Source organism: Oncorhynchus clarkii, unplaced genomic scaffold (genome assembly GCF_045791955.1).
Source record: "Oncorhynchus clarkii lewisi isolate Uvic-CL-2024 unplaced genomic scaffold, UVic_Ocla_1.0 unplaced_contig_817_pilon_pilon, whole genome shotgun sequence".
Lineage (NCBI taxonomy): Eukaryota > Metazoa > Chordata > Actinopteri > Salmoniformes > Salmonidae > Oncorhynchus > Oncorhynchus clarkii.
Window position 1 is genome coordinate 163,839 of NW_027261148.1, and position 14,683 is coordinate 178,521.

The 14,683-nt window shown below is 38.9% G+C and overlaps 2 protein-coding genes across 2 annotated transcripts; both read right to left on the bottom strand.

Moving 5' to 3' along the window:
- Positions 1-4,266: 4,266 nt before the first annotated feature.
- Positions 4,267-5,607, bottom strand: LOC139405467 (gamma-crystallin M3-like). Its single transcript, XM_071147793.1, has 3 exons — positions 5,554-5,607; positions 4,967-5,209; positions 4,267-4,608 (listed from the first exon to the last, which is right to left on the bottom strand). Exons 1-3 carry the CDS (start codon positions 5,563-5,565, stop codon positions 4,321-4,323), a joined length of 543 nt encoding a protein of 180 aa, XP_071003894.1. The 5' UTR covers positions 5,566-5,607; the 3' UTR covers positions 4,267-4,320.
- A 4,542-nt stretch (positions 5,608-10,149) lies between these two features.
- Positions 10,150-11,626, bottom strand: LOC139405463 (gamma-crystallin M3-like). The gene is made up of 3 exons (XM_071147789.1): positions 11,565-11,626; positions 10,905-11,171; positions 10,150-10,476 (listed from the first exon to the last, which is right to left on the bottom strand). The coding sequence occupies exons 1-3, from the start codon at positions 11,571-11,573 to the stop codon at positions 10,183-10,185; spliced, it is 570 nt and encodes a 189-aa protein (XP_071003890.1). The 5' UTR covers positions 11,574-11,626; the 3' UTR covers positions 10,150-10,182.
- Positions 11,627-14,683: the final 3,057 nt, after the last annotated feature.

A 14,683-nucleotide genomic window follows, 5' to 3' on the forward strand; every position in this document is an offset into this window, starting at 1 on the left:
TAGACAACGTTATGGCTGGCTTTTGTTTTCAGTGAATCTCTAGTTCCCTGTGAATCTCTAGTTCCCTGAGAATCTCTAGTTCCCTGAGAATCTCTAGTTCCCTGAGAATCTCTAGTTCCCTGTGAATCTCTAGTTCCCTGAGAATCTCTAGTTCCCTGAGAATCGCTAGTTCCCTGAGAATCTCTAGTTCCCTGTGAATCTCTAGTTCCCTGAGAATCTCTAGTTCCCTGAGAATCTCTAGTTCCCTGAGAATCTCTAGTTCCCTGTGAATCTCTAGTTCCCTGTGAATCTCTAGTTCCCTGAGAATCTCTAGTTCCCTGAGAATCTCTAGTTCCCTGTGAATCTCTAGTTCCCTGTGAATCTCTAGTTCCCTGAGAATCTCTAGATCCCTGTGAATCTCTAGTTCCCTGAGAATCTCTAGTTCCCTGTAAATCTCTAGTTCCCTGAGAATCTCTAGTTCCCTGTGAATCTCTAGTTCCCTGTGAATCTCTTGTTCCCTGAGAATCTCTAGTTCCCTGTGAATCTCTAGTTCCCTGAGAATCTCTAGTTCCCTGTGAATCTCTAGTTCCCTGAGAATCTCTAGTTCCCTGAGAATCTCTAGTTCCCTGTGAATCTCTAGTTCCCTGAGAATCTCTAGTTCCCTGTGAATCTCAAGTTCCCTGAGAATCTGTAGTTCCCTGAGAATCTCTAGTTCCCTGTGAATCTCTAGTTCCCTGAGAATCTCTAGTTCCCTGAGTGAAATGGAAAACCAATTTGCAGTCTTGAACTTCGATTGTAAATCAGTTCAGTTGATACTTTAATTCTGAACAGAAATGTATTTATAAATACAAATTGGTCAAAAATGACCAATAGTCAAACAAAACTGATTTTTTTGCAAGAAATGAAGCTATTATATATCAGTACTTGGTGTAGTGGTCTATATAGACTTCATGCCTATTTCTGCATCAGCCCACTTCATCCTTGTTGCCAAACAGTCTGGAGTTAGTCCATTATCCATTGTCTGTTGTCCTACCAATGAACAGTGTGGGTGGCCTCCTCCTGACTTAACCTCAAAACCCCTCGCAGCCATGGTCCATTCCCATTTCACATACTCTGATTTGGACTCACACGCCAACTGTTCTGTGCTCCAATTTGCATGCTCAGAGCACGGTAGCATGCATATTGAGAAATACCCATTGTTGTCACTGTCACATACTGTAGTTAATCCATTTGAATCTGACCTTGCTATTGAATCTGACCTTGCTATTGAATCTGACCTTGCTATTGAATCTGACCTTGCTATTGAATCTGACCTTGCTATTGAATCTGACCTCGCTATTGAATCTGACCTTGCTATTGAATCTGACCTTGCTATTGATCCACCGTGCATTTAAAGGAACTACAACTTGTAAGGCTTAGTAAAGTCTTTGTTAGCAATGAGATGCTATATAAAATATAGTAAAAGGGTTATGCCACATTTGTCAAAATACCAGATGGAATGTCCTTTAACCTTACCCTTTATCTAGTGCCATATTTTTTTTAATTGTATTTAACTGGGCAAGTCATTTAAGAACCAATTCTTATTTACAATGACGGCCTACCCCGTCCAGAACAACGCTGGGCCAATTGTGCGCCGCCCTATGGGACTCTCAATCACGACCGGTTGTGAAACAGCCTGGAATCAAACCAGGGCCTTAGACTGCTGCGCCACTCGGGAGTTTATGGATTACTTGTGAAGCACTTGTGTAGTGCTTATAATGGCTATGAATGCCCTATAGAGCCTTTAGAAATTGTAGTTTGTTTAAAGTGTGTATTTCTTTTATCCAAATTTGATGTCAAGCAACAGTAAGTTAGTGTTTTAGGCAAGGTGAGCTCGTTATTCCCCTCAGGATCTACTTTCCTTCTTCCTGGACATGCCTCACTTCCTGATTATGCCAGATATGTACTATTCCTTTAGTCACAGCATTCCAGTCACCCCCCATTGGTTGAAATAATTTAGATTTGATTGAATGATCTGACTGACATTTGAAAATGTGTTTATTAAATTTAAAAAAATAGGTTATTGTGTTGGTAGCCGTCATCTGTGTAAAAACATATTTGTTCATATTTTATATGAGGCATACATATAAGTGTATATATAATGTCTTATAATACAAAGAGTTGTATCATACTTACTAATTGTTCATAAGTAATTATCCATCCTGATAATACATATAATGCGTTATAAGCCCAGAGAGCATAAAATGCATTATGTCATTGCAAGAATGTGAAAATCTTGCAAAGAACACTCACATTTTGTGCTAGCTACATATTAGTGTTAAATTTAGGTCAAAGCTTAATTTCACTCGGCTAGCTTGATAATTATATGTTTAGCATCAGTCATGTCTTCAGCCTCTGCCAGTTTATTGGCAATCTTCACAGTTAGCTGTGTTCCTAGCAAACAGTTAGCTAGCTAGCTAGGTAAGTGTCCGCAGGTGCCTAGCTTTTCCAAATATTTGTTGCTAGTTAACGTTAGCTACCCAGTCCTGCTAACTTGGGTAAATACAACACAGTGTTGGCTTGCAGCTCAGACATTTCTACCTTAGCCAGCTTGTTAGCTAGCTAGCTCTTAGATAATCACACAATGTTGTGCTGTTTGCAAATACCTCATGCCACTAGAAATTTTAGCTAGCCAGCCAACATTAGCTAGCGACTCACTCAAATAGTCTAATCAAAGTGAATCAAAATCAAATCAAATTTTTGGTGTAGACTAACAGTGAAATGCTTACGGGTCAATTTACAACAATGCAGAGTTAAAGATGATATAAGCTGTAGCTAGATAAACTGTAGCTACTCTAATCTAGCTGCACCTTCCAAAATCCAGGGATCGAGCTAGCTAGCTAGTTTTCTTAGAGCAGGGGTAATGGCCGGTTTAAATACCAAAAGGCTGATGCTAAAAATCACGCTCAGTTCAAATTAATGCTGTTAAGTATCAATCAATCAATCACATTTAACTTCTTACATCAGCTGATGTCACAACGTGCTGTACAGAAAATCAGCCTAAAACCCCAAACAGCAAGCAATGCAGGTGTAGAAGTACGGTAGCTAGGAAAAACTCCCTAGAAAGGCCAGAACCTAGGAAGAAACCTAGAGAGGAACCAGGCTATAAGGGGTGGAGATTCTGGCTGTGCCGGGTGGAGATTATAACGTAACATGGCCAAGATGTTCAAATGTTCATAGATGACCAGCAGGGTCAATTAATAATATTCACAGTGTTGTCGAGGGTGCAACAGGTCAGTGCTGGAGTAAATGTCATTAAGGCCTTTCATAGCAGATCATTGAGAGTATCTCTACCTCTCCTGCTGCCTCTAGAGAGTTGAAAACAGAAGGTCTGGGACAGAGCATTTTAGGTAGGTCAATAATGCATGATGCTTTTTAGGCTGATAATGCATTATAGTAATGTATTGTAAGAAAGCTATAACTACTTATGATACATTATATCTTATAGCGAGTATTATAAGGCACTATAAGGCATTATTAAGGCACTTATAAGGAGTTATGTATGCTTCCATAGAAATTATTACCACATATTCTATTTGATGAGTTTGTGTTTGTATTATGGTAATGTTACACTTTTGGAGGATGGAAGTGGGAAGTGGTTTGATAAATATGGCCTGCCACTGTGTAGTGTGAAGGGTTGTGACAAGTTAGTCACTAGTTCTTAAGAGTGAGTGTGAATTTGTGAGTGATTGATTATGTCTGAGTAAGGACAGTATGATCTGTTGAGCTGAGCTTTCAAAGCTGAAGTTCCTCAAAGCTGAAGTTCCTTCCTCAAAGCTGAAGTTCCTCAAAGCTGAAGTTCCTCATAGTAAACAAAACAATTGATCACTTGAGCACCTGTCTGATTTCCATGCTTCATCATTTTTAATTACAGGACCTTCTTTGCCTTTAAAAAAAAGTGGCGTATTCTTATTTCTTATTTAGATCCTCATTTGGCGTAGTCGGCAGGATTCTGTTGTTAAGAGCTTATCAATGTCTAAAACACCCATACACAAGGCAGTGTCAAGTGCCTAGCATAGGCTAGAGGTTTTTTAAGACTAAATATAAGGATTATAGAATTTGGGGAAAAGGGGACATTTTTCTTTACCTTGTGTTTACAGACATTTCAGCTGATATTACTGTTTATAGTGGTTGCAGTATAATCGTTGCTTATAGTGGCTTTTTAGTGGTTAGAGTATTATAGTGATATAATAGTAATTTACAGTGCAGTGACTGGTGGAAATAAGGTAAGAAAATCGCTGCAAAAAATGAAGGTTTAAAATGTTTATTAAAAAGTCGTTGCACTCTTTAAAGACAGCACATTTAAAAGGCAGCATCGCTGCTGATGCGCCTCATGGACTGGAACCTCATTTCATCATTTCCCATTCCCATCTCTCTCGTGTTCCTGTACTCTCCAGGCCTCAAGTAGGTCTGCATGCCTCTGAATTGGGGCTGCTCGTACATGACCCAGTGGCCGTCCATCACGTTGCAGGACTGCATCTCGGGCATATGGTAACGCTCCTGGATGGAGTCACAGTCGTCCATCACCTCGTGCATCTGGCCTCCGAAGTTCTCCTTCTCGTAGATCCTCATCCTGAACTGGCCCATGTGCTATTGGAAAGAAAATAACATATTTCACGCATCTATTAACGGAACAGGATGAGCTTGGTTGATAGGATGGCATACAATGCAATATGCCACAATCTAAAAAGAATGAAAAGATAAGCACAATACGGTTTAATTGTTTTCCTTTTCATTCATTTGCGGTTGAGGCATTTAGCTGGATCTACACAACCGATGGCATGGGATGTGTTTTTATGTTGACTTTAGATTACATTAGGAGGTGTGAAAACTTTAGACAGACTTCGATTTTGGAGTGTAAGATAGTTTTATGGCATCGATGATTGTGGTCATTGTGGTGTGGTTGTGAATAGTTGTGGTCTGTTGTGCTGTCTGCAGAAGTGCTTACCTGGGGGATCATACGACAAGACCTGATGCAGTCGTTGAAGCCTAACATGTGCTGGTACTCAGGGTACTCTCCCCTCCTCAGGAAGTACTGGTGGCCCATGTAGTTGGGCCGGTCGTACACCATGAACATGCCACTCTCCACCCTGCAGGAGTTGCACCTGTTCAGGTGGGAGGAGAGCTCGGAGCAGTCGCTGCTGCACTCATAGGAGCAGCCCTGGAAGTTCCTGTCCTCGTAGAAGATGATCTGGAGAAAGAGAAAGTATGCTTTGAAAGTCTAAACATCTTGACGTGAAACCAATTGATTTTGATGTGCAAAAACTCATACATTCTATCCCGTTCAGAAATTATTCTACATAATAATTGTAATGTGTCTGACAAAATCAAACAATGCAACCATGATTATAATTAGAAGTCATTATAAGTAATCTGTAGTTATCATAGTGTTCTGAATCTAAAAACACACACATCAAGGATATATTCCCCATTGGAAATGGGCTCTGATGCATCCTAGATTCATAGTTCCAGTGCCAGATGGCGTACAGTTCAGCACTGTGCACAGACTTTGATCACAGCCCCACATTACAGTACCTTTCCGTTCATGGTCACAGTTATTTGATTTCCGTTGTTCTCCCTACTGGCGTGCTGCCTTTTATGCTTGATGTAGCTCCAGAAGAATCTACCGCCCAATTGTATAAAACGCTGAGTCAGCTGAGCAACACTGTACTGTACTCTACATCAACGCCACGCTCACGGCAAAGAGTTATCATTTAGTGCTCTGTAAGGTAAAAGGGTTTAGATTAGGTCTGATTCCTTTTAGACGTATTGTATAGTCTCTTTGAAATAGACTCTGAAGGGTGAATTAACTATTTATGGATTTTAATTTAGCTTCAACGTTTCATTTATGTAAATGATGTGCTCATAATGAACCATTTAGGGCAAACACTTATTTTATTTTAATTGTAATTGAACCTTTATTTAACTTTATAGGCTATGCTCGTGCCTATTTCATTTGCATTAGGAATAGGTTTGTGCAGTGCACACAAGAAACTTCCACTCAAAAATGATATTTTGGTATTCCACTGTATTTACAGTCCAGATATATGTTGCATGTCAGCAGTCCAGTTCACAAGATATTGGACTTTCAAGAAGCAAAGTGTCACCGGCTACATCATCATGATGCAAACTGCGGACTATTGAACAATACCAAAAGACAGTTGATTTTACCTTTAAGTGGTAGGTAAGGTGTAGGTAAAGGTGTACCTTACCATTTATATTGCATAGTATCAAAATAGTATTTAAAAAAGTATCAAAAGCAATATGGGGGTTGTTTTAATTGCTCCTTGAGGGTATCAGCAATATGATATTCAGTGTTATTTAAAAAGTGCATGCAAATGTGAAATTTTCAAGTGTTTGTACAGTAGCTACATTCAATATCATTGAAAGATACTGTGATATTTAGTTTGACAGAAAACACTGTTTCAGGGGCCGCTCCAGAATCCCCCATAAGTGTTCCTGTCTCAGGGGCCGCTCCAGAATCACCCATAAGTGTTCCTGTCTCAGGGGCCGCTCCAGAATCACCCATAAGTGTTCCTGTCTCAGGGGCCGCTCCAGAATCCCCCATAAGTGTTCCTGTGTCAGGGGCCGCTCCAGAATCCCCCATAAGTGTTCCTGTCTCAGGGGCCGCTCCAGAATCCCCCATAAGTGTTCCTGTCTCAGGGGCCGCTCCAGAATCCCCCATAAGTGTTCCTGTCTCAGGGGCCGCTCCAGAATCACTCTACATTAATATAGGGTAACACTTTATATTAAGTTGTTCCTATAGGGTAACACTTTATATTAAGTTGTTCTTATAGGGTAACACTTTACATTAAGTTGTTCCTATAGGGTAACACTTTATATTAAGTTGTTCCTATAGGGTAACACTTTACATTAAGTTGTTCCTATAGGGTAACACTCTATATTAATATAGGGTAACACTTTACATTACGTTGTTCCTATAGGGTAACACTTCATATTAAGTTATTTTATAGGGTAAAGTTGGCCCTATAGGGTAACACTTTATATTAAGTTGTTCCTATAGGGTAACACTTTATATATTCCTATAGGGTAAGTTTACATTAATATAGGGTAACACTTTATATTAAGTTGTTCCTATAGGGTAACACTTTATATTAAGTTGTTCCTATAGGGTAACACTTTATATTAAGTTGTTCCTATAGGGTAACACTCTACATTAAGTTGTTCCTATAGGGTAACACTCTACATTAATATAGGGTAACACTTTACATTACGTTGTTCCTATAGGGTAACACTTTATATTACGTTGTTCCTATAGGGTAACACTTTACATTAAGTTGTTCCTATAGGGTAACACTTTACATTACGTTGTTCCTATAGGGTAACACTTTATATTAAGTTGTTCCTATAGGGTAACACTTTACATTAAGTTGTTCCGATAGGGTAACACTCTACATTAAGTTGTTCCTATAGGGTAACACTCTACATTAATATAGGGTAACACTTTACATTAAGTTGTTCCTATAGGGTAACACTCTACATTAATATAGGGTAACACTTTACATTACGTTGTTCCTATAGGGTAACACTTTATATTACGTTGTTCCTATAAGGTAACCCTTTATATTAAGTGTGTGTGTGTGAGTGAGTGTGTGCATAAGTGTGTGTGTGTACCTGAATGGGCATAAAGAAAGCAGATGACTGTAATACATGAATTATGTAAGCAGGGGGGCGACTATACACTTTGATCTGTTCTGAAATTGAATAGCCACAATGTACTGTAAGCCTGACCCCTATCTAATACCTTACTTTTATAATACATCTATTGTGTTCAGTGAAATGGGTGGCCCCATTGTGAAGAATCCCTGACCAAGCAACATGACGCAGCATAGAGAGGTAAACCGCTGTCTGGTTGTTATGTACTGTAACGGAATACATTTGATGTCCCTACAAAAACGTATCATGCCCACAAAGAATGCAGTTGAAACTATTAGAAATGTTTCAGAAAACACACCCCAAAAAACAACAACAGAAAAAGGGATACACATCCATATGCTGCACATTTGATGCTCACATACAGTCCACGTTTATGAACTACTATTATCAATGGAAATGATGTCCAATTCCTCTGACTTCTTTAAACCAGTCAACAGTCCATTGGTTATACATTACCTCTTTAACGTCTCTAAACCAGTTCATTGGTTATACATTACCTCTTTAACGTCTCTAAACCAGTTCATTGGTTATACATTACCTCTTTAACGTCTCTAACCCAGTTCATTGGTTATACATTACCTCTCTAACGTCTCTAAACCAGTTCATTGGTTATACATTACCTCTTTAACGTCTCTAAACCAGTTCATTGGTTATACATTACCTCTTTAACGTCTCTAACCCAGTTCATTGGTTATACATTACCTCTCTAACGTCTCTAAACCAGTTCATTGGTTATACATTACCTCTCTAACGTCTCTAAACCAGTTCATTGGTTATACATTACCTCTTTAACGTCTCTAAACCAGTTCATTGGTTATGCATTACTTCTCTAAACCAGTTCATTGGTTATACATTACCTCTTTAACGTCTCTAAACCAGTTAATTGGTTATACATTACCTCTTTAACGTCTCTAAACCAGTTCATTGGTTATACATTACTTCTCTAACGTCTCTAAACCAGTTCATTGGTTAGGAAAGGGGGGATGCCTAGTCAGTTGTACAACTGAATGCAACTGAATTCATTGGTTATGCATTACTTCTCTAAACCAGTTCATTGGTTATACATTACCTCTTTAACGTCTCTAAACCAGTTCATTGGTTATACATTACCTCTTTAACGTCTCTAACCCAGTTCATTGGTTATACATTACCTCTCTAACGTCTCTAAACCAGTTCATTGGTTATACATTACCTCTCTAACGTCTCTAAACCAGTTCATTGGTTATACATTACCTCTTTAACGTCTCTAAACCAGTTAATTGGTTATGCATTACTTCTCTAAACCAGTTCATTGGTTATACATTACCTCTTTAACGTCTCTAAACCAGTTCATTGGTTATACATTACCTCTTTAACGTCTCTAAACCAGTTCATTGGTTATACATTACTTCTCTAACGTCTCTAAACCAGTTCATTGGTTAGGAAAGGGGGGATGCCTAGTCAGTTGTACAACTGAATGCATTCAACTCCACATTTAACCCTCTGAATCAGAGGTGCAGGGGGCCATAATCAACATCCACGTATTTGGCACCCAGGGAACAGTGGGTTAACTGACTTGCTCAGAACGACATATTTTTACCTTGTCAGCTCGGGGATTCGATCCAGAAACCTTTTGGTTACTGTCCCATTGCTCTAACCACTAGGCTACCTGCCATTATACATCCCTTCTCTAGCGTCTCTAAACCAGTCCATTGATTATACATCACTTCTCTAGCTTCTCTAAACCAGTCCATTGATTATACATCACTTCTCTAGCTTCTCTAAACCAGTCCATTGATTATACATCACTTCTCTAGCTTCTCTAAACCAGTCCATTGATTATACATCACTTCTCTAGCGTCTCTAAACCAGTCCATTGATTATACATCACTTCTCTCGTGTTTCTAAACCAGTCCATTGTCCATGGGTTATACATTATACTGTGGAGAACATGTAAACTAGCATAATGCTAACAATTGACAATAAGGATTAGTTTTCTGCTAAATACGTTTCAGAAACTGGAGGTTACAGTACAGCAGGCTTTCTGAGTATATCAGGCTTTCTGAGTACAGCAGGCTTTCTGAGTACAGCAGGCTTTCTGAGTACATCAGGCTTTCTGAGTACAGCAGGCTTTCTGAGTAATATAATTTGATGTACTGTAACATGGGTTAAATTTGATTCAATTGAGCCAGTGAGAAAATGCATATATATATATATATATATATATATATAGATAGATATATTTTTTGCTATTGATAAATTAATGTTATGTGCACATTTGGTGTATCAAGATCAAATTATTACTTTTTTTCATTCAGACTCTTTGAAATCCCTCTCCAGACACCAATCTGTCAGAATAAACCAGTGTAATCTAAATACCATGGGTAGATTAGACTTGATAGAAAAAAGAAGAGAACAGGTACTTCAAAATAAGAGTTTTATTACATTCAATGAGAATTGTGACTTTTAGCAGCATTTTGGATGTCAGGACAGCAGGAATCTCAGGCATCAATGCCGCTGACCCTCACAGGCATCCATGATCCGTCTGATGGAGCGAACTCTCATCATAGTGCTCATGCCCATGTCTCTGATACTCCTGTACTCTCCAGGCCTCACGTACATCATCCTGCCTCTGAAATGGGGCTGCTCGTACATGAGCCAGTGTCCGTCCATCACGTTGCAGGACTGCATCTCGGACATGCGGAAGCGCTCCTGGATGGACTCGCAGTCTTCCATCAGCTCGTGCATCTGGCCTCCGAAGCTCTCCTTCTCGTACAGCCTCATTCTGAACTGTCCCCGGTGCTGTTGGGGAGGGAGAACATTGACAGTTACTACCGTGTGTGTACTCTATGCTTCCAGTATTATATTTATCATTGCTTGTCAGATGACTTATACAGTAATAGAGGCCTGGAACACGTTCATTAGGGACAAATTGTTTTGATAATACCTAAACTTGTTCAATTAGAAGACATATTTTTGTTTTCTGTTACAAAACGTTTGGCTACGGTGTGCCCTGCTGAACACGACCCAGGTGAACAGCACGTCAAGTATCAGATGTACAGAGTCCTAGTAACTCACACTTCATCACCATTCACGAACATCTAGCTACTCAAAAATATAAAAAAATGCACTCTTTATATGAAGAGAAATAGCATGAACAACATCATAAATATAATCATGTCATCATCGAACACCAGGAGACGGTGGAACTCCAACTGTGGACGTCTTACCATTGGGATCATGCGGCAGGAACGGATGGACTCCAGCATGGTCATGTCCCCCATGCCCATCACGGAGCCCATACGCTGGAAGTCAGAGTACTCTCCCCTCTTCAGGAACATCTGGTTGCCCATGAAGTTGGAGCGGTCGTAGATGACGAAGCAGCCCATTTCCACCCTGACCGACTGGCAGCGGTTTAGGTACATGTTGAGGTCGGGGCAGTCGCTGCTGGTCTCATAGCTGCGACCCTGGAAGTTCCTGTCCTCATAGAAGATGATCTGAGAGGGTGATTTGATTGAGAAAATTATTTAACCTATGACCTCTTCACCTATGTTGAGAAGATTATAAAGGCTATGATTTTAAATGTTTTACATAATTAATATAGTTAATCATTATTAATTGATTGTGATTAATTTGTTATTACTATTAATAAAAATTATAAATTCTTAACTCTGTATATAATGCATATCAACTGCATGATCTCATATAATAACTCTATATTATTTTAATAAAACAAAGATAGTTTAGCATTATTTAGCTGAAAAACGTTGCTTTATTCTCACAGATTGATATGATTAGGATTTTGTGGATATAGCTGCTATGCAAGACACTATATTCATATCTCAATGGCCAGCTCTTATAGTGAATAAAAATCCCCTGCTCTGTATTACTCTGGTCATGGCTGGTTTAGCTTGATGGTGAAGCTTGATTAGATGACACGCAGAAGACACGGTGTGTTGTGTCGATCCAGTGGCACTTTTATATTGACATTGGGTCCACAGGGCACCTTGCATACCTTTGTGCTAAATAGCATGAGTCATCACAAGGCCCACGTGGGGCTTGTATACATTTTACACAGCACATCTACATGAGTTATTATTGGATGCTGAATGCAGCATGGGGGCCATGACAGGTATTGTTCTCATCAGAAATAGAACATGGCGTATTCTTCAGTTTGGGTGACTATGCTAGATGGTACTTTACCAGGTTAAAATACAGTTACAGTATATTTACTAGTAAACTTAGTCACACTTAGGGAACTTGGTCACAATTAGTGAACTTGCTCACACTTAGTGAACTTGCTCACACTTAGTGAACTTGGTCACACTAAGTGAACTTGGCCACACTTAATGAACTTGGTCCCACTTAATGAACTTGGCCCCACTTAGTGAACTTGGTCACACTTTATATTAAGCTGCACAAACACCATATAGCTAGTTACCTGACATTGTATTTATTGGGGTGATTACATATCTACACAGTATACTGAGAACAGTATTTGACCAGTTTCTTTTTAATTCAATAATTGTTGATAAACCTTATCTGTTGAAATGTTTACAGTTCTGTATTGTAATTACATGTTGAAAGCTTCGGACTATAAGGTTCGATCTGCATTTTTGTCAGGCTTGAGTTATTGACATAGCCGTGTTCTTTTCAATGTTATCTTCCTGTGTATACTCTAATTACCCCAATTCATGTTAAGTTCAAAAGAATACAAGATAAAAATGGCTGACACCATTCAAACCAATGAGGGTTCAAAACTTTAAAGCCAATTTTCTCAGAATCATAGAACCTTATAGTCCCAAGCTGTCGATTTTGGTCAGCAATATATAGTTATAGAGTTGCTGCATATCATAAATGAAAGAAATGTGAACACATTTTTAGTTCAACTCAAGCACAGCATTTCTCAGCAGGACAAAGATGATGTAGATAGAGGGTTATTTTAAAGGTGTATGACTTCATGAGGACAAGCACTGGATGAAGAAACATTACTATCTGGCAGCTTTACTGGTCTGACCACATTAACAACATAACATCAACAACTTCCTGGTTCTTCTCAAAATAAAAATAAAAATAAGAATCAGAGGACAAAGTAATAATCAGGTAAATAATGAATTAATAAAACACTACTGATTCCCTACATTTTAGAAATACATACACTACCGGTCAAAAGTTTTAGAACACCTATTGATTCAAGGGTTTTTCTTTATTTTTACTATTTTATACATTGTAGAATAATAGTGAAGACATCAAAATTATGAAATAACAGATATGGAATCATGTAGTAACCCCCAAAAAATCTAAATATATTTTATATTTGAGATTCTTCAAATAGCCACCCTTTGCCTTGATCACAGCTTTATACACTCTTGGAATTCTCTCAACCAGCTTGATGAGGTATTTCAATTAACAGATGTGCCTTCTTAAAAGTTAATTTGAGGAATTTCTTTCCTTCTTATTGCATTTGAGCCAATCAGTTGTGTTGTGACAAGGTAGGGGGTATACAGAAGATAGTCCTATTTGGTTAAAGACCATATTATGGCAAGAACAGCTCAAATAAGCAAAGAGAAACGACAGTCCATCATTACTTTAAGACATGAAGGTCAGTCAATACGGAACATTTCAAGAACTTTGAAAGTTTCTTCAAGTGCAGTCACAAAAACCATCAAGCGCTATGATGAAACTGGCTCTCATGAGGACCGCCACAAGAAGACCAAAAGTTATCTCTGCTGCAGAGGATAAGTTCATTAGATTTACCATCCCCAGAAATTGCAGCCCAAATAAATGGTTTATACAGTTCAAGTAACAAACACATCTCAACATCAACTGTTCAGAGGAGACTGTGAATCAGGCCTTCATGGTCGAATTGCTGCAAAGAAACCACTTCTAAAGGAAACTAAGAAGAAGAAGAGACTTGCTTGGGCCAAGAAACACGAGCAATGGACGTTAGACCGGTGGAAATTTGTCCTTTGGTCTGATGAGTCCAAATTGGAGATCTTTGGTTCCAACCACCGTGTCTTTGTGAGACTCGGTGGGGGGTGAATGGATGATCTCTGCATGTGTATTTCCCACCGTAAAGCATAGAGGAGGAGGGGTTATGGTGTGGGGGTGCTTTGCTGGTGACACTGTCTGTCATTTATTTAGAATTCAAGGCACACTTAACCAGCATGGCTACCACAGAATTCTGCAGCGATACGCCATCCCATCTGGTTTGGGCTTAATGGGACTATCATTTGTTTTTCAACAGGACCCAACACACCTCCAGGCTGTGTAAGGGCTATTTTACTCAGAAGGAGAATGATGGAGTGCTGCATCAGATGACCTGGCCTCCACAATCCCCTGCCCTCAACCAATTGAGATGGTTTGGGATGAGTCTGACCACAGAGTGAAGGAAAAGCAGCCAACAAGTGCTCAGGATATGTGGGAACTCTTTCAAGACTGTTGTAAAAGCATTCCATATGAAGCTGGTTGAGAGAATGCTAAGAGTGTGCAAAGCTGTCATCAATACATAGGGTTGCTATTTGAAGAATCTCAAATATAAAATATATTTGGATTTGTTTGACACTTTTTTGGTTACTACATTATTCCATATGTGTTATTTCATAGTTCTGATGCCTTCACTATTATTCTACAATGTAGAAAATAGTACAAATAAAGACAAACCCTTGAATAAGTAGGTGTTCTAAAACTTTTGACCGGTAGTGTACATAGTGCCATAAAAAAAACTATCCAGTAAAATAATACCTCACAATAAAATAATGCTACAATGTACATTTAATTCCATCTCAGTTCCATCTCAATTGATCTGGAATACTTGATCAAATACTAATATACTACTTTAGCTAGTATTAGGGTAGCTAGGGTTAGCTGGAAACAAACATGATCCTCTATTTTACCCCCAGTGACATAGTTATAAACGTGGCATTCAGTACGTGCCACTATAGGACTGGCTTGCACAACAATATAGAATGATGACTCATGGAGTTCTAGAACAATAAATATGGAGATG